Genomic DNA, 27,929 nt, shown 5'->3' on the forward strand with positions numbered 1-27,929 from the left:
GGCCAGCTGTCTAAGGTGAAAGAAGCTTGATTTAACAACGGCACAAATTTGCCGATCAAGTTTGAAATCACTGTCCAGGTTAAGGCCCAAGTTTGAGACCGTTGATTTCAGATAAGGAGACAGGGGGCCCAAGTCTACAGGATGGAATGTACAAGGGCCACTGGGACCAAACAATATCACCTCTGTCTTCTTTTCGCTGAATTTCAAGAAATTTTGTGCCATCCAGGTTTTGATTTCTTCCAGACAGGATAGGAGTGGCCTTAATGAGAAGGCGTCTTTCTTGCTCAGTGGGACATAGATCTGGCAGTCATCTGCATAGCAGTGGAAGGGAATACCATGTTTCCTTAAGATGGAACCCAATGGGAGCAGATACAGCGAGAACAGCAAAGACCCCAGAATTGAGCCCTGTGGAACACCACATGACAGGGGAGCAGTGCGTGACTCAGAGCAGCCAAGGCTGACACAAAAGGTCCTGTCAGCTAGATAGGACCTAAACCACTCAAGAGCACTGCCGCCAATGCCCACCAAGTGCTGCAAACGAGTCAGCAGAATACTGTGATCCACTGTATCAAATGCTGCAGTTAAGTCCAATAAAACCAGACACACGTGGGCTCCAGAGTCATTTGCCAGGAGGATGTCATTAGAAACGCGTAACAGGGCTGACTCCGTGCAAATAAACGAACGTTTCCTCGAATGCTTTACTTGTCATCATGCTAAAAACAGCCACGAGACGCTTTGTAGTCCTCGATGGCCATAGTTAGCTCTCAAAGGCTAAAAAGGTTACGCTAACTGGAGCGCTAATCAGAGAGAAGCCTCCAGTTAGCGTAAGGTTTTTAGCCTTCGAGAGCTAACTATGCCCATCGAGGACTACGATGCGTCCCGTGGCTGGCTTAAAAGTTCATTGCATGCCAGGAAGTATGTGTTATTGTTAGATTCAGACGAGGATGGACGTTGTATTGCTAAAAAGGCTACAAAATGGACCTTTTGATGTCAAGCAGTTAAGACAAGAAGAGCTCTGATGCTGGAAGAGAGGGTAAACGTGATGAAAATGAAAGACGGAGCAAGCAAAATAAAATACAATACAATACATGCTGGTTTATATAGCGCTTTCACAACAGCGGCAGCTGTAACAAAGCGCTTAACAAAACAGTTAACAAAGTAAAATAATAAACACAACAAATAACATAAAACACGGACAGTCGTGCAGTCCTAACCACTTCTCCGTCACACGCTTTGTTGTTTGAAGCAGTTTGAGATGAAAGAGGAGAGAATCAAAGTGTCCTTTAACCAGTGGATCAGAGACGTCATGCTCAAAATGTGCACACGTCGGCAACAAGCTAAGTTTCAAAGTCAACAACAAGCTGTAGCATCCTTTGACAAAAAAAGAGATTGGTTCACTTCTCCTGTCCCATGGAAATCCATTTCAATTCCAAGCGGCGACTAGACATTATACAAGAAATTGCTGAAAGTGAAAGTGAATGCTGATCGTAAATTTCACAATTTCTTTCCCTTTTTTTCTTTCTACACTGACAATATGAAGTGTCAAATAAGTGTGTGCTCGTACTTATGCACTATTGGAATAAAAATAGAGTACACATATGTTTGTCTGTGGGGGTATGTGTGTGTGTGCTTACATCTGAGATCAAATTTGCTACAGTGAAAAACCCCCTGTTGTGAAAAATGTCTTGGTGCAAAAATGATTTCGTTGTAGAGGAGTTTCAATGTATCCCGAAATTGAGCTTCCCCTCCTTGACAGACCAGTATCCGCCACTGTTCTCCGCCAACAATCCAAAGGACACCCTGATTATGTCATCTTCCCCAGGGTGGGAGGCAGGAGGAGCCGAAAATCAACTGACCAATTTATAATATACCTTTGACGTAGATGTAATTGCCCAAAACCTACAAAAAGCCTTTCTGAGCAATATGCTAAAGTTAGGAAGTCTGTCATCTTCAATTTCCTTACACATTTGGACCCATTTTTGGTCTTTTAGAGAGGTCTCATTTTCATTTTGATGGCCTTAACATTTGTGAAAACATGAAACCTGTCGTTTGTCCAAATAATCACTATGCTATGAGAATTTTTTTTGTGGTTAAAAAAAAAAAACAAATGCCTTAGTGTGCACTCTAAAAATATTTAGTGAGACAGTCCCTGTTGAACTTTTTTCCAAGATCTATTAAAGGTTGGAGGGACATGCAACAGCCCAAGAGCAGAAAAAAAGTCTCTGGAGCTCTACTCGAAACTCAAAAGGAAGTTGGAGATTCATTTTCTTTATAATTTTATCTACCCTTTGGCTGTTTATAAAGTACATCCTTCATCAAAATAACTTTTAATCTGATTTACTTTATTTTCTAAAAATTTCAATTCCAATGTGTGACCTGAAGACACGTACCTGGTAATACAAGGGGTGTCCAAAGTCTGTCCTCAAGGCCCGCTATCCTGGCTGTTTTCCAGATCTCACAGGAGCAACACACCTGATTCAAATAATCAGGATCATGCTCATGCTGCTTCAGAGCTGGCTGATGGGCTGATCATCTGAATCACGTGTGTTGCAGCCAGGAGAGCTAGAAAAAAGGCAGGACAGTGGCCCTCCGGGTCTGCCTGCGTTATACATACAGTGCCACTTAGTAATGACTAGAAATGTCATTAGCCACAATTTAATAAGCCTGTTGAAAGAATCGAACAGAAATGTTGACATATATATATATATATATTTTTTTTTTTTCACCTGGATGATGCAGTCATGGTACGTTTTTTTTGGAAGATGTGGAATGTTGCAGCAGCACAAGTTGGGTCCTTTTCCTCATCTTTGAGTCTTGTCAATCTCCTGTAGTAGGCGGAGGGAGCTTGTGGTCGAGTGGAAGATGTTCCAGTAACAATGCTTTTAAGGACATGCTGTGATGGTGCTGGAGTGGATGAAGTCGGACCCAAACCTAAAATAAAAATAATAATCATAATAATACATTTTATTTATTATAGCACTTTTCTAGATACTCAAAGTCACTTTACAGAGGTACAATCAAAGTGACAAAGCAGCAAAAGCATACAACTATTAAAAAAAACACTCAGAAAAGAACATTTAAGAAAAAATACAAATGATCAGAAAACATGAAATCAATTTTGAACGGATGGGTTTAGAGGTTTTTTTTTTTTCCAAAGGTGCCGAGGGCAAGGAATGCTTGGGGAAATGAGTTCCAGACTGTGGCGGCAGCTATGGAGCAAAAACAGGCAACAAATATGGTGACGTTTCAATTAATATCTGTTTTACATCGGAATTTATTATATAACAGACTTCCACGGCTGAAATGTATATCACAATATGGGTATTTCATATTATTTGGATTTTTTTTCCCAACTATTGAAAATAAGGACCTGGAGAAAAAAAGATTAGAGAAAAAAAGACTATCATCCTAAATCTTTAACAATAGGTCAATTCAACGATGAAAAAGTCAACTGGTTGATATAAAGATGAAATAAATGTCTTTGTGAACAAAATATGCTAAAACAATTCAACTGTGTGTACACTGTTGTGTTGGAAGACCAGGCTGGGAAGAGGAAAGTCTGGGCTTCTCTGCTGAAGCTGCTGCCTCCGCAACCCGACCCCAAATAAGTGGTAGCAAATTGATGGATGGACGGATAAAATAGGTCTATCATTTTCTGAGATCGATTGATGAGAAAAGTGCATATTTTTACTTTGAACCTAAAGGGGTTTTTGAAATCAAATTACAGTCTCAACCAGTTGCGCAAGAAGCAAACTATCAACTCAAACATTTCCCTGCTCTTTTTCGACTTTGATAAGCAGTCGTGCTGACTTGAGCCCTCATCTACATGGTCACCAATGTGATCCTTGGGAAAATGACTTATTTGGAGACAAGCCTTTTTCTGCTCCCAGTCTTGACTGTAGTGAACGGTCACACTCATGTATGGCTCACATGTTTGACCATGTCGCTGGTCAACGGGTCATGTTATCGAACTGTTCAGCAAGGCTTCGCCTGACTTCAGCGTATATTTGCGGTAGTCTTTCTCAGGCAGAGTAGGTGTGACTAAGAAGGTCATATCACCTCTAGATCTATGAAAGTGGAGAGGCATACATTATGTATGTAACAGGCCAAGACCTAAAAATAAGTCTTTGGGAGCCAAACCTAACACGAAGTCTGTCATTTTTTCTCTATTTTGTAATTCGGTGCCATTTTTGGCCTTTTATCTAGGATGGATTTTAAGAAACCAATCCTAGAGAATTCAAACAATTGTCTTCAAGCTCAGCGTGTTTCACCTAAATGTGTTGAAGATGAAAAGTTATTGAAAGCTTTTGATTTTGAATGCTGTTGCCATGGCGAGGCTCTGTTTGCAAAGAAAAATCATGCTGTTTTTGAGGGTGTGAGGGAGAATACTCATGAAACTTCACACGCACACACATAAGGCTAGGATTACGAGGGCCATTTAAATCTACTTGCAGCTCTGGTTGTTTTTATTTTTGGCAATTCTACATGTTTTGATGCAATAAAATATTTTTTAATGCTTTTTTTCTTCATTCAATTACACATTACAACATTTTCTGCGGTTTTTCTTTGTGGGCAGGGGGGGGTGATAGTGATTAATGACAATTCAATTCCAATTGGAAGATTTGAAATATGAGTGTTTTCAGTTACGACTGTGGTCATAGAAATAATTATATCTCAAGGCCACACTGTATTTAAGTATGGAATTTAATATTTTGCAAATGACTGTGTTAATGCCCTCATTTTAAGTAAAGTATTTTAATCAGCTCAAGCTTCTGCAAGGTGTCTGTGTTGTTAACAAACCAAATGATTGACAAATAATTAACCTTAAGCTATAACCATCCATCATTGCGGAGTGGTGAATGTAACGGGACGAGTTCAACCCCAACTAAGGATCGAATGACAGCACACATGATAAACTAATAGAAAAAACAATATTGTACCACTTTGTTTCAAGCAAACCATGCAAGCAATGATAGGTGTGTAAACAGCCTCAGGGTGTAAAGCGGACACACTTCCACTGGATCTGGGATGGTCATAGGTAAACTGCATTGTAACTGTGAACGGGGCATTGAGTGGTAATTTACCTCAGTTCCACCTGCACGAATGTCACATCTGTCAAACGGAACTCTCATCTGATTGTCAATACTGACAACTAGAAAAAAACCTGTCAAGTTTCTTGCTCTTTCTAATCATATTAATTTACAATGCGTGTAACACATTTTCTGTAAACATATATTTTTTTTGCCTCTTGAACGCCTGTAAATATTTTTATGAATTCAGGTTACTGAATCGGTCGCAAATGGAATGATGTTTTTGATTACAAAGTAATTACAGAACATTTTTTAAAATAAAAATGCAACCAGTCATACCCTTTGTTGTTTTTCTGTATAAAATGCAACCATTCATGCTTAGGGGCATGTGATTGTCTGTTGTTGTCCTAAATCCACCGTTTATATCACTCTCATTCCGTCTGAAATGTGAAAAAAAGGCTCAATTTGCTGTTAATAGACATTTTTTTCTGATGTTGTCAAGATACATATAAATCAATGGCAGAAAAAGTGTGTGTGTGTGTGTGTTTGTGTGCGTGCGTGTGTTTGTGTGTGTATGTGCACATGCATGCGTGTTCACAGAACAACAAAGTGAGGAAATGAAAATCAGGAGAAAAAAAACAGAAGAACACTGAAAGAGGTATTGATTTTCTAGGGTAAAGCAGGGCCTGTAATTAACATGTTAATTTGAAAAAGAAGGAGAGTAAGTCCTGACGAGCAGGGATAAAAGAACTGATTATCAATCCAACAGAATAAGAAAGAAGAAAGGCTGTGGGGGTGGCATATGGACAATAAAAGCAAGAGGATGTATCCATCTTTTTCCTTAACTAGTTAACAGTCAGAATGCATTTTCCAAATATAGTCTGTATGCGAGTGTGTGTCTTTCCGTTTGTGCATGTGTCTGTTTGTGTGTCTTTGTCTGTTTCTCTCTCACTCTCTATGTATTGATGGTCACATATGTACTACGTTCCAATAAAATGTAACAGGGCGAATAAAAATATAAGTAACTTTCGGATTCAAACATGAACCGATCGATGGCTCACCTCAGCTTTATTTATAGAGCACAATAAAAACAACCACAGCTGCATATGTTAGTGCCAGACATGAAATAAAATCATGGATTTAAAGACAAAAACAGTTAACTTTTTGTTAACTTAACCCATTTAATCCCACATTTGTGAAGGACAACAATGATTTAATTTAAAGGGCTCTAAAATATTTTATTACTGATTACTTAAAAGGGCGACCAATGACACCTGATTTTGACTTTTAAATGTCTGGGAAATCTTTGGGCTTAAATGGGCTAAACGTAGATTTGACTGTAATCAGCATAGCAGTGAAAGGAAATACTTTCTTACGATAGAACCCAGAGGCAACAAATACAATGAAAACATCTGGGGCACCAAAATTGAACCCTGTGGAACACCACATGAAAGCATGGTGGGCAGAGTGGGACTCAGCTAAACCAAAGCCAACACAAAAAGTCCTGCCCCTCAACTAGGATCCAAAACATTCTACCAAAAATCCCCACCTGGGACTGCAAACGAGCCAAAAGAATACTGTGGTCCACCTTATCAAAGGCTGCAGTCAGGTCTAACAAAACAAGACACAGATGGTCAGCAGTGTCATTAGCCAGGAGAATGTCATTAATAACTCAAAACAGGACGCTGTGCTCTGCACCATCTAAAAATCTGACTGGAAAACATCCATGACATTATGAATGAATGAATGAATGAATATTTTATTTATAAGCGCCTTTCAAGACACCCAAGGACACTTTACAATAACAAAAAACACAAAACAATACGATACGGGTTGAGCAGCGGCAGCCAAAACGCGCCAGCGTTCACTCAACCCGAAAGTCAGAAAGAAACCACAAGGGAGGGAGAGGGGGAGAAAAAAAACCCCCCGCTTGAATTACCCTGATTTTGAGGATAATTTGAGTGAGGCAAAAAACTCCTGCACAAGCATATGACAGTTACAACAGGTCACAAGACATAAACAATGAAGACGGTGAAATAAGGGAATGTATGAGGGAGGGGGTGATGGTGGGGGACTAGCTTCCGTGCATATTTTCATCAGGGGAAGGTCGAGAGAGCAGATGTTGTTTTTGGTAGCAGGCTGCCCAAGAATTTAAGACAGCCTTGAGTCCGTGGCTTATGTCTCTTTAGTGGCGTCGATCAGCCAAATCCGTGATTTCAGTCAATATTTGAGCATGGATTCCAGTTTCTCCAAGTTGTTGTCCATCCTGCAGTGACGCCCCAAAACCGCAACAGTTTGTGGTTGAGCACAGTCTGATTATGTTCATCATATGCCAGATAGGGAAGATTTTTTTTCTTTCTGTGTCAGGTAGGGCGTTTTAGGATAATAACAATAATAATACATTTTATTTATAAGTGCCTTTCAAGACACCCAAGGACACTTTACAGCAGTGGTCCCCAGACTTTTTCCTGTGAGGGCCACATAACTTTTTGCTTCAGTTTGTAACAGCAAAAGTGTGACTGCAAGAGTACCTCGACGTAAAAATGTATTGTTTCCCAGAACCCCACACAAAATCAAATAACTTTTTTGATACACTTGCGGTATTAAATAATAATAATAATAATACATTTTATTTATAAGCGCCTTTCAAGACACCCAAGAACACGTTACAATAACAAAAAAAAAACCAATACGGGTTGAGCAGCAGCAGCCAAAACGCGCCAGCGTTCACTCAACCCGAAAGTCAGAAAGAAACCACAAGGGAGGGAGAGGGGGAGAAAAAAACCCACGCTCGAACTACCCTCATTTTGAGGATAATTTGAGTGAGGCAAAAAACTGCACAAGCATATGACAGTTACAACAGGTCACAAGACATAAAAAAGGAAGACGGTGAAACAAGGGAATGTGTGAGGGAGAGGGTGATGGTGGGGGACGAGCTTGTTTTTAGGATGAAAATACAACAGGAGGCTAGGAAAATTCAGACAAAGACAGCACATGGACTGAGTGGCGAGCAGGGAAGGACTTCCCCCTTCTTAGGGTAATACTGTGATCCTAACAGTGGTGGCCTATTTCAGCAAGGGGGTCCACCTAGTGGCCCTGCCCAAACTCCCATGGGCCTCCGAGGCTGCTGACCTCCTCATGACCCATGTGTTCCGCCTGCATGCTCTTCCCATGGACATTGTCTCCGATCGAGGACCCCAGTTCATCATCCGTGTATTGCAGGCATTTTGCAGGGGGCTGGGTGCTTCTGGTAGTCTCTCCTCAGGATATCACCCCAGACTAACGGGCAAACTGAGAGGGTGAACCAGAGCGTGGAGTCCGCCCTTCGTTGTCTCGCCCTGAAGAAGCCTGCCTCCTGGAGCCGGTTTCTCCACTGGGTCGAATATGCAATCATCTCCCTGGTCTGCTCTGTCATCAGACTCTCACCTTTTGAGGTATCTCTGCGTTACCAGCCGCCCATCTTCTCTGCACAGGAGTCTGAAGTGGCAGTTCACTCAGTGCAGAACCACCTGGTTGGTGCCACCGTGTCTGGGATATTGCCCAAAACGCCTTGCTTTGTGCAATGGAATATGCCAGTCGAGGAGCCAACCATCGTCGTCGTCCGGCATTGGATTACCAACCTGGGCAAAGGGTGTGGCTGTCCTCAAAGGATTTTCCTTGCTCAGTCCTGCAGTGGTGTGTCTGTGGCTCCCTACCTACATAAAGATCCACCCAGTTAAGCCAGTCTCCGACAGTCCCCTGATGCCTCCGACCCCAGCCCCACCTCCACCTGAGATTGCGAACGGGCATCAGTGGAAGGTCCGTAGAATGATGGACGTCCGGCGCCGAGGATGAGGGTTCCTGTATCTGGTTGACTGGGAGGGCTACGGCGTGGAGGGTCGGAATTGGACCTGGAACTGATTGTTAAATTTCATCGCTCCCATCCTGACAAACCTGGCAAGTCACCATGTGGCTCCCGTAAGGTAGGGTGTACTGTGAGGAAGGGGCCAGCCAGGCAGCCTCCTCAGCCAGGGTGCTCTGCACCTCACACCTGAGGCTTGCCAGCTCATCACCCACCTGTAGCTCATCAGCTCATTTGGGCTGATATAAGTTGGCTCCCAAACCAGTCCTCAGTGCAAGTTCGTGTTGTCACCACTCTGCAGCAAGCTCTGGTAGAAACCTTGTCCAGTTCTTGCTTCCTCTGTGGACATTTCCTCTCCCTGTGGAGTCCTTGTGCTCTCGCTTGAATGCTAAGGAGGTTTTCAGTTCGAATTCTTCTGAGTTGACTTTGCAAGACCAATAAAAAATGCTAAGTTTCAGCTAATGCCATCCTTGTCTGTTGTCGTGCGTTTGGGGTTACTTACAAACCCTAACAGGATGAACTCGCCATGACGACCCCAGCTGACACAGACCGGATCTGGACTCGATTTGATCCAAGATGCTCTCGTCAAGCAGATCACCTGACCACTACCCACACCCAGCAATTACAGGACACTTCGGGAGCCTTACAGGGCCTTCAGGCTCAAATCCAGCCTGTGGTGGAGGCCTTGACTAACCTGCAGATGGTGTTGGCGAAGCAACAGGCAGAGGGTTTGACACAGCCTTGACATCAGCACTCGTCAACCGACCGCAAAACCCGCCTGCTCCCGAAGTTTCAGCCGCAATACCCCCAGTGGTACAAGCCCCTGCTAACCCTGTAAAACCTAACCCAGCCCACGACCATTCAATGGCAACTTTGAGACCTGCGCCACGTTCATCATGCAGTTTGAGCTGGTTTTTGTTTCCCAACCCAGCATGTTCGCAACTGACTCTGCCCGTATTGCTTACATGACAATCTGCGCACGGGTCAAGCAGCACAGTGGGCCATCGCTTCCTGGTCCATGGGTGCCAGCTTCTGTCACTCATACACGGACTTTGTGCCAGAGTTGCAGAAGGTGTTCCACCACACCATTTGCGGTAAGGATCCTAGCACTCAGCTGAGTAGTATCCAGCAGGGCAGTGGCAGTGTCGTTGACTACTCAGTGGAGTTTAGGCTGGCCGCGGCGGAGAGTGGCTGGAATGACCAATCACTACGTGTTACCTTCCGGAATGGAATCAGCAACGTGGTCAAGGACTAGCCGGCCACCCGGGATGAGCCTTTCTCCATTCACGAAATGATAAATCTCTCAATCCGTATCAATGGACAGCTCTGAGAGAGAAAACATTAGAGAGAACTGAGTAGATATCGGGTCACTCCTCAGACGCCAAGAACCCACATAAGAGCCACTGCTCCCTTCTCCACTACCCTTTGGTCTTAGCCCGTTACATCCCAGGCCACAGTAGTGGAGGAACCCATGCAGCTCGGACGCACACATCTCACTAAAGCTGAATGAGAAGTCCAGTTCAAAACCAGCCTCTGCCTTGACTGCGGCCCCTTATCACAGGCTGCCCCAACCGGCCAAAAGATTAGGCTCACGAGGACACCGGCAGATCCTGGTGAGCCGTCTATCCATCCATCCATGCATCCATAAATTTTCTGATCCGTATATCCTCACAAGGGTTGCGAGGCATGCTGGAGCCTATCCCAGCCAATCACAGTATTTAACAAATCAAAACAAAAAAGTAAGTCACCCACGATGGCGCATGACCTGCATCGCCGGAAGTTGTCAATGGTCTGCAATAGCAGCTTTCGATCAGAGCCATTGCTATGTATTTGCCAAGTATGGAACACAGGGAATTTGTCTCCAGTAATATAGGCTATCCAATTATAGTAATAAACAAATAACTTTGATAAACAAGGACATGCCACATAAGTACAGTATATAAAGAATTTCCGAAATGTACGGGTGCCATTGTGCAGGAGCAGAACTCAATCACAGCTGTGTGACAAAGTGCAGAGTCATCGACCAGAGGTTAAGTGATCAGTGGTGCAATACAACACTATGATGGTTGTGCAGTTGCTGCAGATCAACGCAACACCATTTTTAAGTGACCAGTAGCAGTAACTGAAGTACAGGTTTAGGTGTGCAATTCTACAGAAAGTCCTTGAGTGCTTTAAAATATCTGGTGCTGTGGAATATTGATCAATGACAATTGTTCAGGTATGTAAAGAGCTGGAGCTATACTGTTCCACAGGGGTGTGCAAAAATTCAAAGATCCACCATAGATTTGAGTCTCTGTTTATGGAGTTAATGGCGATAGGGAAGAAGTTGTTTGAATGTCTGCTGGTTTTGGTGCGCATGTTTCGATAGCGCTTACCTGAGGGTGCTGGAAGAGTCTACTGGACCCCTCACACACTAACCACCACGTTAGGGTGTGGGGGGTCCAGTCGGATTTTCCGTGCCCTTGTCTCAAGTTCTTGCGGTGTGCAAGTCCTTGAGAGTGGGTACGGGGGAAACTGATCTATTCCACAGTCCTAACTGTCCATTGCAGTCGGATTTTATTCTAATTTGTGGCGGCCCCAACCCAGACTGCAATGGAGGAAGACAGGACTGATTCGATGACTGCCGTGTAGAACTTTCTCAGGAGTTCTTTTGACCGTGCCCATCTCAGTCATTGTTGTGCCATCTGGATACATGCCAGAGCTGACGTGTCCCGCACAGACCAGCATAACTGTCAACTGGCGGATAGACATTGGTCTTGGTCTCTTTCCGCAGACGGATCACCTAGGGCAAATGGTTTGGCTGTCTACCCGTGACCTTCCCCTCCAGTCTGATTCCTGTAGTTCTCAGGTTCATTGGCCCTTTTGAAATTGAAAGGGTCATTTACCCTTCTGCCATCGTCTGAAGCTCTCAGCCTACCTCCATGTGACCTCCACTTTTCATGTCTCTCTCCTGAAGCCGGTCTCCTCGAGTATACTCTGCCCTCCATCTTCCCCTCATCTGCCACTGGTTATAGACATCATCTTGCCTACACTGTACTCAAGACTGTAGATGTACATCACTGTGGTCGAGGTTTTCAGTATTTAGTTGACTGGGAGGGTTACTTTGGAGGAACGTGATTGGGTTTCTAGGTCCCTCATCCTCAGACCATAGCCTCTTCTAGGACTTCGATGTGAGTTCCCTCACAAGCCTGGAGAGGCACTGGGAGTTTGGCTCATTGGGTCCTTGATGCTGTTCGTTACTTTGGTCCTTTATTTATAGCGTTCAGTGATTTCTGTAACACAATCTTGACAATGTATAATACCTGGTAATGCTGCAATCTGGCTTCAATTCACAACCACACCAAATGTGTCGCTAAAAATCCCTATCTCCAAAACGTGTGTATGCATGGGTTAAAGTTTTCGTACTTACACATCCTTTTCACCATCATTTTTTTTTTGGAGGGACTAGGTTCTTTGTGTAGAAAGTTGCGTACGCATTTTTCAGACATTTTGTGTATATGCCGCGTTGAAAAGTGAGCCCTCTGGGCTTTTTGATCTGTAGCAATTTGCCAGATATTAAACATAACAAAACCTCAAGCAACTGAAGTGACCAAATACGATAAATTCTTTTCTTTTTGGTGGTGCTTTCTGTGTTTAAAGCCAACACATGTGACAGCTGTTTTTTCCACATACATGGCGGCCAATAGATAACTCCTTTTTCATATGCTTGCCACTATTGTTGATTAGGTCTTGATTAGGTCTCGTGTGATGATAGCAGTTCAACACATTTTTTAATTGCATTTAAGGTGCACTTTTTCCATATAAATGTAGTCATAAATTCTGAATCGTACCACCCGTGGTGCATTTGACTGTTCTACGACAAATATAGAGTTTAAGAGCAGTGAAGTTTCAAAGGATGCAGTAGATGCAAAATTGATAGATGGGTTATGTCTTGAACGTGTGTGTTAAACTAACCATCTTCCACTTGTAGATGACCAGAGATATCGGACTCATATCCTTCTTTTTCTGGTACCTCAATGAAATCACTGTCGTCGTCATCATCCTCTTCAACTGATGAAGCCTTGATGTGAGAAGAAAATATGTTTGAAACATTTAGTCCAAGTCGTAAATCTCCTGATGTAAAGTCATTTTCACATTGCACTCGTTCAGTGTGATAGAGCTATGCAGCAGTGCAAAACAACCTGCCCATATACCATCCATTTTCCGAACCACTTGATCCTCACTAGGGTCGCGGGGGGTGCTGGAGCCTATCCCAGCCGTACTCGGACAGTAGGCGGAGGACACCCTGAATCAGTTGCCAGCCAATCGCATGGCACACAGAGACGAACAACCATCCACGCTCACAACTAGGGACAATTTAGAGCATCCAATCAGCCTGCCATGCATGTTTTTGGAATGTGGGAGGAAACCGGAGCACCCAGAGAAAATCCACGCAGGCCCGGGAAGAACATGCAAACTCCACACAGGGAGGCCGGAGCTGGAATCGAACCCGGTACCTTTGCTCTGTGAAGCCGACGTGCTAACCACTGAACTACTGGGCCGCCCCTGCCCATATACACTCAAAGAAATACTTTTACAGAGCTGACATGACAGGACTACTAGCACTGCAATTGTCTTGTTGGTATTCAGAGGGAACAAATAGATGAAAACGTTAAATTACATTGACGTGAAATGTAAGTAGAACTTGAAATATTTTAATGGTGTTCCATGTATGTTTGGGATGGATTCTTTACCTTGCATTATCCAGATTCAATTGTTCGCATGTAGAAGATCAAAACTACAATATGTTCTGGTCTGTCAGAATTAGCTGTGGTTGGATTGATTGCATTTTGAAGTCAATTACTTATTATACGCAAAGCCGAATCTGAAAATACATTTTCAAAAAAACGACTCATCAAAGAAGTTGCAAAAATACCTAGAAAAACATCCAAAGAAACCCAGAGCTCACTGCCCTCAGTTTAGGTCAGGGTTCTCGGTGGTCATAAAAAAGACGGTGGCCAAAAAATGGCATACATGGGAGAGTTCCTGTGCGAAAGCCACCGCCGTCCGAAAGGAACACAAGGTACACAAAGGTTGGTCTCACATTTGCCATCTTGATGATCCTCAACACGTTTGGAAAAACATTCTGTTGACTGAAGAGTAAAAAATACTTTTGCGTACAGTCTCAGGGTGCTGAATATGGGATGGAACACTCCATGCATGGTTAGGAGCTTTCGGGTCTTAACGTCCGTGGTCTGAATCTCTTCCTTTGGCCACATTATTCCTGCAGGGTCGGATGGTGACCAAGGGAGGAAAGGTAGTCCGCACTGAAGGGGTCTCACTCCCTGAAGGAACATTAGCAGACATCGAGGACAGCTACCTCGGTATACCACAAGCCAATGGCAACCTCGAACTAGCAACAAGGAAAGCGGCTACGGCCAAATACCTCCAGCGGGTGAGGCAAGTCCTAAGAAGCCAGCTCAATGGCAAGAATAAAACCCGGGCAATAAACAGCGATGCCCTGCCAGTGATCAAATACCCTGAACCCCGAGACTGTACGCAAGCCGTAAGGAAGGAGGCCAGGGACTAATGAGTGTGAGAGCCACTGTCCAGGATGAAACATCCAAGCTCCGTGAATACATCAAGGAGAAGGCTCCAACGAATGACGTACTCAGAGAATGTCTTAGAACAGGGGTCCACAAACTACGGCACATTTGACCCGGCCCTCTACCCCTCCTGTTGTCCTCAGGTCAAAGGGTTATTTGGTTATGTGTGGCTTTCTGGGAAACAATTTTTTTAAGCTCCCCTACGATCGTTGATGTTACAAACTTACACCGGCCCCCCATCAGAGAAGGGAAAAGTTATGTGGGCCTCACAGGAAAAAGTTTGGGGACCCCTGTCTTAGACAATGGGGACGAGAGGATGAGGTGCTGGAAGAGGGACCATCATGGGATGTACCACCAGAACATAACTGAAGTGGCTGATTTCAAGAAGAGGCTAGAGAGGGCTGGCCTGAAGGACAGCACAGAGGCATTCATCCTGGCTGCTCAGGAGCAGGCCTTGAGCACCAGAGCCATTGAGGCCCAGATACACCACACCAGACAAGACCCAAGTTGTAGGTTGTGCAAAGATGCACCTGAAAGGATCCAACACATAACTGCAGGGGGTGTAAGAAGCTGGCAGGGCAAGCCTACATGGAACGCCATAACCTGGTGGCTGGCATAGTCTACCGAAACATCTATGCGGAGTATGGACTGGAAACCCCAAGGTCAAAATGGGAAACACCTCCAAAGGTGGTGGAGAATGACTGAGCGAAGATCCTGTGGGACTTCCAGATACAGACTGACAAGATGGTAATGGCGAATCCAACCAGATATCGTGATCATTGATAAAGGGCAGAGGAAAATGTAGTGTCGGCCCCGAGCCGGACCCATGCCTCTTCCCGTAGGCAAAGGGCGCGCGGAAACGTCTCGCCTCTCCCGGGGGTCGACGGCAGACAGGATGGCCGACACTGATATTCCTTCGTTGAGCTGCAGACCAGCGGATGCACCAGATGTCCCTGAGTTCAAGGCCGCAGTTGATCAGAAACTAAGTGTAAACTTAGTCATGAGTCCAAGTGAAAGGCTGGTCACAAGCGAGTTTTATTCAATCAAAACCCAGAGAGGTACAGATGTGCACATCAGAACTCTGAACTCTCCAGGGACAAAACACAGGTTTTCTCAAGTTTTGTGGGCCCAACTCCTTTCATTTCATTGGCTGGTACCTAGGGACGCCCCTCACTTTATCAATTCTAATGGTATCATTAAGATATCCTTTATTTGTCCCACACTGGGGACATTTACAGCCTCCAGCAGCAAGAATGTGGGTGGAAAGAAGAAAGAAGAAAAAACAAACAAACACCATTCAATTAAGTGCAATATAAATACAAAATGGATAAATCGCAGTGCTATTTACAATTGTTTTTCACATCATTTAATTATTATTATTATTGTTGTTGTTATTTTTATTCAGCAGCCTGACAGCAGTCGATAGAATGAGCGTCGGTATCTCTCCTTCTTACAGCGCGGGTGTAACAGTCTCTGGCTGAAGGAGCTACACCTAGTGCTGTCAGGGCGGGCTGGAGAGGGTGGGAGGGACTGGCCATCATAGCTTTTATCTTAGTTAGCGTCCTTCTGTTTCCCACCTCCTCAGGGGGGTCAAGGGAGCAGCCCAGGACAGAACTGGCCTTCCTGACCAGTCGCTCCAGTCTCTATCTGTCCCGGGCTGAGATGCTGCCTGACCAGCAGACAATGCCATAATGGATGGCCGAGGCCACCACCGAGTTATAGAAAGTCTTAAGGAGCGACCTCTGAACCCCAAAAGACCTCAGTTTCCTGAGTAGGAAGAGGCTCCGTCCTTTCCTAATCAGGGTGTACGTGTTTGTAGACCAGTCCAGTTTGTTGTTCAGAAGAACACCTAGGTACTTGTAGGAGGTCACCCTCTCTATGGCCATACCACTGGATGTTCATCGGTGCTGGTGAGGACTGTTTCCTGCAGAAATCCACAACCAACTCATTAGTTTTCCTAGGGTTGATCTGGAGGAGATTCTGCTGGCACCAGTCCACAAAATCCTTCGTCAGTCCCCTGTACTCCCGATCGTCCCCCTCTATAATGAGGCCAACAATCGCAGAGTCATCGGAGAACTTCTGAAGGTGGCAGTTTGGAGTGGCGTGTCTTAAGTCCGAGGTGTAGAGGATGAACAGGAATGGAGCCAGAACAATCCCCTGCGGCGCTCCAGTGCTGCAGAGAAGCCTGTCCACAGATCTGCAACCTCACGTACTGCGGCTGATTTGTGAGGTAGCCTATGATCCATGATGTGTTGTGTAATTCTGATTGGCCATGACAATCTTTGTCAGCTAGATTTTAATGATAATATAAACATAGGATATTATATATATATATATATATATATATATATATATATATATATATATATATATATATATATATAAACAGTTTCATACCTCGGTTCAAATTTATAATGGTATCACAATGGGCTTTATTTTAAAATATAATAGGACTGTGCTTTTGTGTGATTGCATACGCTTTTAGATTTAACCATATCCATGATATGCACCGTATGCTTGGCAACCTAACGATGATTATTGCAGAACAGACAATAGTCATGACATGTATGCACGTCGCTACTTATGTTCACTTTGCTAATCTCATGATGACCATTGCAGATCAGCTAACGGGCATCTTTGCTAATCTAATGATTACCATTGCAGATCAGCTAACAGGCATCACATGCATGCATTTTGCTCCTGATTTGTTCACTGTTTGCCTTGTTCATTGTTTTGTCTGGCAACCATATGGTTATCTTATACTCGTTACGTTGTGATATGTTAAGTTATATATTTTTTCCTACAAAACAGACACCACAAAATCAGTTGTCGTGGATGTATCAAGTATCAAGTACAACTTTACCGGTCCCAAGTGATGAAAAAATCAGAAAGAAGGAACATGAGAAACTAGAGAAATACCAAGGGCTCAGAGAGGACCTGGAGAGAGCCTGTAATGTAAAGATGACAGTTGTGCCTGTGGTGCTCGGAGCACTCGGGGCAGTGACCCCCAAACTAGATGAGTGGTTGCAACAGATCCCGGGAACAACATTGGACATCTCAGTCCAGAAAAGCACAGTGCTGGGAACAGCAAGGATATTGCGCAGAACCCTGAAGCTTCCTGGCCTCTGGTAGAGGACCCAAGGATGCATGGGGGACAGACACCACGAGGGGCGAGACAAGGATTTAAAAAATATATATATATTCATTCATCTTCCTAACCGCTTGATCCTCACTAGGGTCGCGGGGGGTGCTGGAGCCTATCCCAGCTGTCTTCGGGCAGTAGGCGGGGCACACCCTGAATCGGTTGCCAGCCAATCGCAGGGCACACATAGACGAACAACCATCCACGCTCACACTCACACCTAGGGACAATTTAGAGTGTTCAATCAGCCTGCCACGCATGTTTTTGGAATGTGGGAGGAAACCGGAGCACCCGGAGAAAACCCACGCAGGCCCGGGGAGAACATGCAAACTCCACACAGGGAGGCCGGAGCTGGAATCGAACCCGGTACCTCTGCACTGTGAAGCCGACGTGCTAACCACTGGACTACCGGGCCGACAAAATTATATATTATACTGTATATATATATATATATATATATACACAGGTATATATATGTTTTTATTATATATATAAAGAGAGGTAGCACGAAGAAGAAAAATTAAAAAATGCGGTAAGACAGAAAAGAGAAGAAAATAATCAGATAACAGAAAATGGAGAAACGTGCGACAGTCTGGAGAAAAGTGGGTTGAAGCTCAGCCAGGTTAACCAGCAGCTGAGGAGAAGTTATGATGTAAACTTCAAGATGATCGTAATAAAAGAGGCAGAGTCTCGTAAAGCTTGCATTTTACTCACTTAGCTGGATGCCTCATTGCAATGCACTTTAAACAAACTTGGTGCTACGCAGACACTTGTTCCACGTCCGTTTCCACAATTCCAATCACAGATAAGTGCCAGCGGGCATTACAAATCTTGGTAATCTTATTGATTAAATGTGGAGTAACTTCTTTATGTTTCTTGGGGTTCATTCATCAAACATAATCGTCAAATTTATCATTTTAATATTTGACCACTTTACAACTTGCACAGATGCATTCTAATTTGTCACAGCTCGAGTAGTCCGACACTATAGTCTCGTGTGTGTGTGTGCTCAAACATCAGAGATACTTAAATCAAAGTTGAGCTTTTTATTGTACATGGACAGAACTCCTCCGACAGCCATTAGAAAGACACTTCTACACACACGCGTTCCGACAAATGATGACAGCCAAAAATCCCAAAATACACAACACACATTGACGTTTCTTCCCCCCCCCAACCCTCTACACTGTGAATTTTTTCACCTTGATAGGCAAAAAAAAAAAAAATCAAACATGCTTCAATGTTCCGTGAAACAGAAACCTCACGTGAAACTACCACAGCAATCATGTGCCTCCTCTGAACCCCTCTGTGACTCCCTCCTCCTACCTCACTTCTCTAGTAACCTTTTTCTCCCCTCTGCTCCTCAATAATATAATGACCTGTCAAATCACAGTCTTCGTGTTTAAAAAAAAAAAAAAACGTTTTATCAAATTGCGACCTTGGAGCAAATGCAATTCATCATTCAACCGTAGATATCCGCCCCACCCACCCATCCACACACACATATATCATTTCAAGTTCATACATTTTGGTCAAATATGAGAATTGTAAAGAATTATACTTGCAAGTAAATATTTTGTGACCAAAACTCCTTTTTCATCGTTGGTATGTTCCATCCATCCATCCATCTTCTACCGCTTATCCGGGACCGGGTCGCGGGGGCAACAGCTTTAGCAGGGAAGCCCAGACGTCCCTCTCCCTAGCTACTTCTTCCAGCTCTCCCCGGGGGATCCCGAGACGTTCCCAGGCCAGCTGGGTGACATAGTCTCTCCAAGGTGTCCTGGGTCTTCCTCGGGGTCTCCTCCGGGTGGGACATGCCCGGAACACCTCACCAGGGAGGCGCTCAGGAGGCATCCGAATCAGATGCCCAAGCCACCTCATCTGGCTCCTCTCGATGTGGAGGAGAAGCGGCTCGACTCTGAGCCCCTCCCGGATGACCGAGCTTCTCACCTTATCTCTAAGGGAGAGCCCGGACACCCTGCGGAGAAAACTCATTTCGGCCGCTTGTATCCGGGATCTCGTTCTTTCGGTCACGGCCCATAGCTCGTGACCATAGATGAGGGTTGGAACGTAGATCGACCGGTAAATTGAGAGCATCGCCCTTTGGCTCAGCTCCTTCTTCACCACGACAGACCGATACAACGTCCGCATCACAGCAGACGCTGCACCGATCCGCCTGTCGATCTCTCGCTCCCTCCTGCCCTCACTCGTGAACAAGACCCCAAGATACTTAAACTCCTCCACTTGGGGCGAGATCTCCCCCCCGACCCGGAGGGGGCACTCCACCCTTTTCCGACTGAGGACCATGGTTTCAGATTTGGAGGTGCTGATTTTCATCCCAACCGCTTCACACTCGGCTGCGAAACGCTCCAGTGAGAGTTGGAGAGCCCTGTTTGAAGGAGCCAACAGCACCACATCATCTGCAAAAAGCAGGGATGCAATACTGAGGCCACCAAAACGGACCCCCTCAACGCTTCGTCTGCGCCTAGAGATTCTGTCCATGAAGGTTATGAACAGAATCGGTGACAAAGGGCAGCCTTGGCGGAGTCCTACCCTCACTGGAAACGATTCCGACTTACTGCCGGCAATGCGGACCAAACTCTGACATCGGTGGTATAGTGACCGAACAGCCCGTATCAGGGGGTTCGGTACTCCATACCCACGAAGCACCCCCCACAGAACTCCCCGAGGGACACGGTCAAACGCCTTCTCCAAGTCCACAAAACACATGTAGACTGGTTGGGCGAATTCCCACATACCCTCGAGAACCCTGCTAAGGGTGTAGAGCTGGTCCACTGTTCCACGGCCGGGACGAAAACCACACTGCTCCTCCTCAATCTGAGGCTCGACTTCCTGACGGACCCTCCTCTCCAGCACCCCTGAATAGACCTTACCAGGGAGGCTGAGGAGTGTGATCCCTCTGTAGTTGGAACACACCCTCCGGTCCCCCTTTTAAAAAAGAGGGACTACCACCCCGGTCTGCCAACCCAGAGGCACTCTCCCCGTTGACCACGCGATGTTGCAGAGGCGTGTCAACCAGGACAGCCCCACAGAACCTTGAGGAACTCTGGGCGGATCTCATCCACCCCTGGGGCCTTGCCACCGAGGAGCTTTTTAACCATATCGGTGACTTCAACCACAGAGATAGGAGAGCCCACCTCAGAGTCCCCAGGCTCTGCTTCCTCCAAGGAAGGCATGTTGGTGGAGTTGAGGAGGTCTTCGAAGTACTCTGCCCACCGGTTCACAACGTCCCTAGTCGAAGTCAGCAGCGCCCCATCCCCACTGTACACAGTGTTAGTGGTGCACTGCTTCCCCCTCCTGAGACGTCGGATGGTGGACCAGAATTTCCTCGAAGCCGTCCGGAAGTCGGCTTCCATGGCCTCACCGAACTCTTCCCATGCTCGGGTTTTTGCCTCGGCGACCACCGAAGCTGCGTTCCGCTTGGCCAGTCGGTACCCGTCAGCTGCCTCTGGGGTCCCACAGGCCATAAAGGCTCGATAAGACTCCTTCTTCAGCTTGACGGCATCCCTTACTGCTGGTGTCCACCAGTGAGTACGAGGGTTGCCGCCACGACAGGCACCAACCACCTTACGGCCACAACTCAGATTGGCCGCCTCAACAATAGAGGCACGGAACATGGTCCACTCGGACTCAATGTCCCCCGTCTCCCCCGGAACATGGGAAAAGCTCTGTCGGAGGTGGGAGTTGAAATTCCTTCTGACAGGGGATTCCGCCAGACGCTCCCAACAAACCCTCACAATACGTTTGGGTCTGCCAGGACGGACCGGCATCTTCCCCCACCATCGGAGCCTACTCACCACCAGGTGGTGATCAGTTGACAGTTCCGCCCCTCTCTTCACCCGAGTGTCCAGAACATGCGGCCGCAAATCCGATGACACGACCACAAGGTCGATCATCGAACTACGGCCTAGAGTGTCCTGGTGCCAAGTGCACATGTGGACACCCTTATGTTTGAACAAGGTGTTCGTTATGGACAGTCCGTGACGAGCACAGAAGTCCAATAACAAAACACCACTCGAGTTCTGATCGGGGGGGGCGTTCCTCCCAATCACGCCCCTCCAGGTCTCACTGTCATTGCCCACGTGAGCATTGAAGTCTCCCAGTAGAACAAGGGAGTCCCCAGCTGGAGTACTCTCCAGCACACCCTCCAAGGACTCCAAAAAGGGTGGGTATGCTGAGCTGCTGTTTGGTGCATATGCACAAACAACAGTCAGGACCCGTCCCCCCACCCGCAGGCGGAGGGATGCAACCCTCTCGTCCACCGGTGTGAACCCCAATGTACAGGCACTGAGCCGGGGGGCAATAAGTATGCCCACACCTGCTCTGCGCCTCTCACCGTGAGCAACTCCAGAGTGAAAGAGAGTCCAACCCCTCTCGAGAGGACTGGTACCAGAACCTAGGCTGTGTGTGGAGGCAAGTCCGACTATATCCAGTCGGAACTTCTCTGCCTCACACACCAGTTCGGACTCCTTCCCTGCCAGAGAGGTGACATTCCATGTCCCAAGAGCTAGCTTCTGCAGCCGAGGATCGGACCGCCAGGGTCCCCGCCTTTGGCTGCCGCCCAGCTCGCATTGCACCCGACCCCTTTGACCCCTCCCACGGGTGGTGAGACCATGAGAAGGGGGACCCACGTTGTCTCTTCGGGCTGAGCCCGGCCGGGCCCCATGGGTGTAGGCCCGGCCACCAGGCGCTCGCCAACGAGCCCCACCTCCAGGCCTGGCTCCAGAGGGGGGCCCCGGTGACCCGCGTCAGGGCAAGGGAAACTGAGTACCATCGATTTTATTTTTCATAAGGGGCTTTTGTGAGTCGTGCTTTGTCTGGTCCCTCACCTAGGACCTGTTTGCCATGGGTGACCCTGCCAGGGGCATAAAGCCCCAGACAACTTAGCTCCTAGGATCATTGGGACACACAAACCCCTCCACCACGGTAAGGTGACGGCTCACGGAGAGGCGTTGGTATGTTGTCGTAAAGAAAGAAAGAAGTGTTCAGATCAGAGGTCTCCAACTCCGGGCCTCAGGAGCCCCTAGCCAGCCTGTTTTACATGTTTCCCTAGCTTCAAAACCCAGGCTGAACAGGCTTGTGCAAGGGTTGCTGATGATCTGATCATTTGAATAAGGTGAGTTGGGGCAGGGAAACATCTAAAACAGGCTGGATAGGGGCTCCCGAGGACTGGACTTGGACACCCCTGGTTTAGATGTTTCAGATGCAAAAAATTGTCAAGTCAATTTCTGCTTGAAACAAATCTTTCCACAAAAGGCTATTTTTTTCTGTTCTCCTGCTGATTCTAAAGAACACAAAGGTTGAGACAAATTTGTTTTCCTACTGGAAAAAGAGTGTCTAACCTTTATTTTGGTAGGTTCCTTGTGTATAATGTATAGCTGGAACACAATAGTCTGTGGGCCTTGAAAGATTAATCAAAATCCTCCAAAATAGAGTTTGCTGCTCAGAAAACGGCTGACAGTGAATGTGTGATTTATTTGAGAAAGCTGGATTCCCTCATGAACCCTCTGCATTTAACTTTAACTGGGTTTGGCACCATCCTATCGTTTTTACTGGCCCCGAGAGAATCAGGATCAGAATCGCCTTTATTGTCATTGTATAGCATACAACGAAATTTGGGTGCCACTCCTAAGTGCAAAGACTAACCGATTAATGGACAATTAATGTATTATCAAATGAATCGATTATTGTATTGTTAGGGCGGCACGGTGGGCGACTAGTTAGCATGTCTGCGTCGCAGAGGTGCAGGGTTTGCTTCCAGCTCCGGCTTTCATGTATGGAATTTGCATGTTCTACCTGTGCTGGCGTGTGTTCTCTCCGGGTACTCCGGTTTCCTCCTAACATTCCAAAAACGTGTGGCAGGTTAATGGATCTCCCTAAATCGTCCCTATGTGTGATTGTGAGCAGAGATGTTTGTTTGTCTATGTGTGCCTTGCAATTGGCTGGCAACAAGTTTTGGATGTACCCTGCCCACTGCCTGAAGACAACTAGGATAGGCTCCAGCACCTTCTGCGACCTTTGTGAAGAGAAGCAGTTTAGAAAACCATGGATGGATGGATAGATGAATGGATTATTTTGATAATCGAGTAATCGTTCAGGGACCTTGTTTAATTTAAAATTGCCAAAATACATGCAATTTTATCCTCTCAACAGAAAGCATCCTGCTTTTACTTTGGAAAACAATGATGGACGTTTTTGCCTATTTTTTTTTAATTGTGACATACCAAAGCAGTCACTGAATCATAATTTGTGTGAGCATTTTTTGCATTGTATATTTCAAGTTTTTGTGGGAAAGAATGCAAATTCATTTTTTTAACTGATTCATGGACAAATTTATTTTGTAAAATAATCATTCATTGCAGCCCTAATTGAGAATGAGCTTTTGTTATGTTCTATCAAAAATAATTAAATTAATGACAAATTCCCACATATTCAATCATTTGATGTACAGACGCACCCAATCACCAAAATAGCACTTTTAAATAGAATGATCTTGGCCTGTTTTTGAAAATAAGAAACAGTTGTGTGCTGCATTGGACAACTGCTACCCTCACTTAAATTGTCTCTCAACAAGGGAGATGGGACTACATTTAAAAACCCATTCAATCTTATGAACTGAAATTTAAATGTACTACACATTGTGATGGGCATTTGGTGCTGTGGCTATTTATATGCTAATGTACACTTGGTCTGCCAAGTTCTGGCAAATGATCACTGCACTGGGAAGTGTGTGTGTGTGCATGTGTGTCTGTGTGTTTGCGCGCACGCCTGCATGTGTGTTTGAAGAGGTGGAGTGGGGGATGTTTAGTCGATGTGAGGTTATCAAGGCAATAGAAAAGAAAAAAACAGAATGGAGAAATAAGGATACTTGAACTCCTCCACTTGGGGTAAGATGCGGACGTTGTATCGGTCTGTCGTGGTGAAGAAGGAGCTGAGCCAAAAGGCGAAGCTCTCAATTTACCGGTCGATCTACGTCCCAACCCTCACCTATGGTCACGAGCTATGGGTCATGACCGAAAGAACGAGATCGCGGATACAAGCGGCTGAAATGAGTTTTCTTCGCAGGGTGTCCGGGCTCTCCCTTAGAGATAAGGTTAGAAGCTCGGTCATCCGGGAGGGGCTCAGAGTCGAGCCGCTTCTCCTCCACATCGAGAGGAGCCAGATGAGGTGGCTTGGGCATCTGATTCGGATGCCTCCTGAGCGCCTCCCCGGTGAGGTGTTCCGGTCATGTCCCACCGGGAGGAGACCCAGAGGAAGACCCAGGACACGCTGGAGAGACTATGTCACCCAGCTGGCCTGGGAACGCCTCGGGATCCCCCGGGGAGAGCTGGAAGAAGTAGCTAGGGAGAGGGAAGTCTGGGCTTCCCTGCTAAAGCTGTTGCCCCCGCGACCCGGCCCCGGATAAGCGGTAGATGATGGATGGATGGATGGATGGATGGAAATAAGGATAAGGATGGGAGCATACAGTGAGGTGAAAAAGTGAAAGAGTTGTATGATACTGTCTTAATAATCCATTAACTCCCGAGAGAGTCACTGACGTCGTCACTCTTCTTGTACAACAAATACTGCTACTGGTCACTCTAAAATGGTTCAATGATTTTCTGCACCAACTGTATAAATTGTCATAGGATTGTATTCTACCACTGATCATTTTAGCTCTGCTTGATACTTTGCACATTGTCTCACAGTTGTCACTGGGTGGTACCAATGCACTAGGGTTCACTCACATTACGAAATGTCCTTCCATACCCATTTGTCATGTCCTTGTTTACAATGATACGAATGCAGCGTGTTATGCCGGAGACAAATTCCTTGTGTGTTCTACATACTTGGCCAATAAAGATGATTCTGATTCTGATAATCAAATTGGTTTGGAAAAAAAAGGCAGGGTAAATTATAAAAATATCAAAAAAATATGGCTTTAGACCAGGGGTCCCCAACCTGTTTTGCCCCCCGGACCGGTTTATGTCAGACAATATTTTCAGGGACCGGCATTTAAGGTGTGGCGGAAATAATACGACAAAATAATATGGTATAAGCTGCATGAAAACGGTGGTGTATTCGAAAAATATAATAATAAACACAAGGAGCGTCTAATCTGGCCGCAACACTCATATCGCGATGGTCATGTTTAATGCCTTCAAAATACGATACAATGCAAATTCAAAGTGCATGAAAATGACGACTCACCACAGCCCCGAGCTTGATTTTCTGCAACGAGACGGTCCGATCTCGCGGTAATAGGAGACAATGACACCTCAAGTGTGTGTTTTATGTCCAGTCTACTTCGTAATTTTGTTTTAGTCGGCGTTGCTGCAGAAAACCCCGCCTCACAATACACAAATATCTGCTCCAAAGTTAGAGAGGATGTGTTCAACTCGATTGTTTATTGTAGTAAAACTGAAGAGAGAGAAAGAGAGCTAAATCTCTCTACATATATATATATATATATATATATATATATATACATATATACATATACATATATATATATATACACATATACATATACATATATATATATATACACATATATATACATATATATACACATATATATATACATATATATATATACATATATATATATATATACATATATACATATATATATATATATATATAAATAAATCCTCATCTCACCCCTCAGGTGGTGTCCGTCCCTCATTCAGCTAGGGTCCTCTACCAGAGGCCAGGAAGCTTGAGGGTTCTGCGCGGTATCCTTGCTGTTCCCAGCACTGCACATTCCTGGACTGAGATGTTTGATGTTGTTCCCGGAATCTGTTGCAACCACTCATCTAGATTGGGGTCACTGCCCCGAGTGCTCCGACCACCACGTGCACGACTGTCACCTTGACCTTCCAGGCTCTCTCCAGCTCCTCTCTGAGCCCTTGGAGTTTCTCGTGTTCCTTCTTTCAGATGTTTCCATCATTTGGGACCGCTACATCCACTACAACGGCTTTCCTCTGCCCTTTATCTATGATCACGATATCTGGTTGGTTCGCCATTACCATCTTGTCAGTCTGGATCTGGAAGTCCCACAGGATCGTCATTCTCCACCACCTTCTGAGGTGTTTCCCATTTTGACCTTGGGGTTTCCAGTCCATACTCCGCACAGATGTTTCGGTAGACTATGCTAGCCACCTGGTTATGGCGTTCCATGCAGGCTTTCTCTGCCAGCATCTTACACCCTGCAGTTATGTGTTGGATCGTCTCGGGTGCCTCTTTGCACAACCTACACCTTGGGTTTTGTCTAGTGTGGTATATCTGGGCCTCAATGGCTCTGGTGCTCAGGGCCTGCTCCTGAGCAGCCAGGATGAGTGCCTCTGTGCTGTCCTTCAGGCCAGCCCTCTCTAGCCACTGATAGGACTTCATGAGATCGGCCACTTCAGTTATGGTCTGGTGGTACATCCCGTGTAGGGGCTTGTCCTCCCATGATGGTCCCTCTTCCAGCGCCTCATCTACTGTTCCCCATTGTCTGAGACATTCTCTGAGTACGTCATCCGTTGGAGCCTTCTCCTTGACGGTGGCTCTCACACTCACTAGTCCTCGGCCTCCTTCCTTTCGGCTTGCGTACAGTCTCTGGGTGCTGGATTTGGGATGGAACCCTCCATCAGAATCAGAATCAGAATCATCTTTATTGGCCAAGTATGTAGAACACACAAGGAATTTGTCTCCGGTATAACACGCTGCACTAGTATCATCGTAAACAACAAAATCATTGAACCATTTTAGAGTAACCACTAGTTTTGAAGTACCATTTTGTGGTGCAAGAAGAGTGACTGTCAGTGACTGTTTAAGGAGTTAATGGCTAGAGGGAAGAAGCTGTTTAAGTGTCTACTGGATTTGGTGCGCATGGATCTGTAGCGTCTGCCTGAGGGGAGTGGCTGAAAAAGGTGGTGGGCAGGGTGCGAGGGATCCAGGAGGATTTTCCGTGCCCTTGTCTTGATTCTTGCAGTGTGCAAGTCCTCAAGAGTGGGTAGGGCGGTGCCAACGATTTTTTCTGCCGTCCTAACTGTCCGTTGAAGTCGGATTTTGTCCTTTTTTGTGGCGGCCCCAAACCAAACCGTGATGGAAGAACACAGGATTGATTCGATGACGGCAGTGTAGAACTGTCGTAGCACCTCCTGTGGCAGGCCATGCTTCCTCAGCAGCCTCAGGAAGTACATCCGCTGCCGGGCCCTTTTCAGGATGGAGATGGTGTTGACTTCCCACTTCATGTCCTGGGAGACTGTGATTCCCAGGAACTTGAAGGTCTCGACGGTTGACACAGGGCAGTTGGATAGTGTGAGGGGCAACTGAGGAGAAGA

General features: G+C 45.8%; 1 protein-coding gene and 1 long non-coding RNA gene across 2 annotated transcripts in view; one reads left to right on the plus strand and one right to left on the minus strand.

Annotated features, from left to right (window-relative positions):
• Positions 1–27,929, plus strand: part of LOC127608648 (uncharacterized) — a 78,955-nt gene that overhangs the window by 28,840 nt on the left and 22,186 nt on the right. The window lies entirely within an intron of this gene.
• LOC127608471 (UV-stimulated scaffold protein A-like) overlaps positions 1–27,929 on the minus strand; it is a 96,843-nt gene that overhangs the window by 21,996 nt on the left and 46,918 nt on the right. The window contains exons 9-10 of the mRNA XM_052077562.1: positions 12,826–12,931; positions 2,727–2,931 (exon numbers count right to left, since the gene is read on the minus strand). Of these exons, the coding sequence (XP_051933522.1) occupies positions 2,727–2,931; positions 12,826–12,931 (311 nt within the window). The remainder of the gene's footprint in view (positions 1–2,726; positions 2,932–12,825; positions 12,932–27,929) is intronic.

Source organism: Hippocampus zosterae, chromosome 1, assembly GCF_025434085.1.
Source record: "Hippocampus zosterae strain Florida chromosome 1, ASM2543408v3, whole genome shotgun sequence".
Lineage (NCBI taxonomy): Eukaryota > Metazoa > Chordata > Actinopteri > Syngnathiformes > Syngnathidae > Hippocampus > Hippocampus zosterae.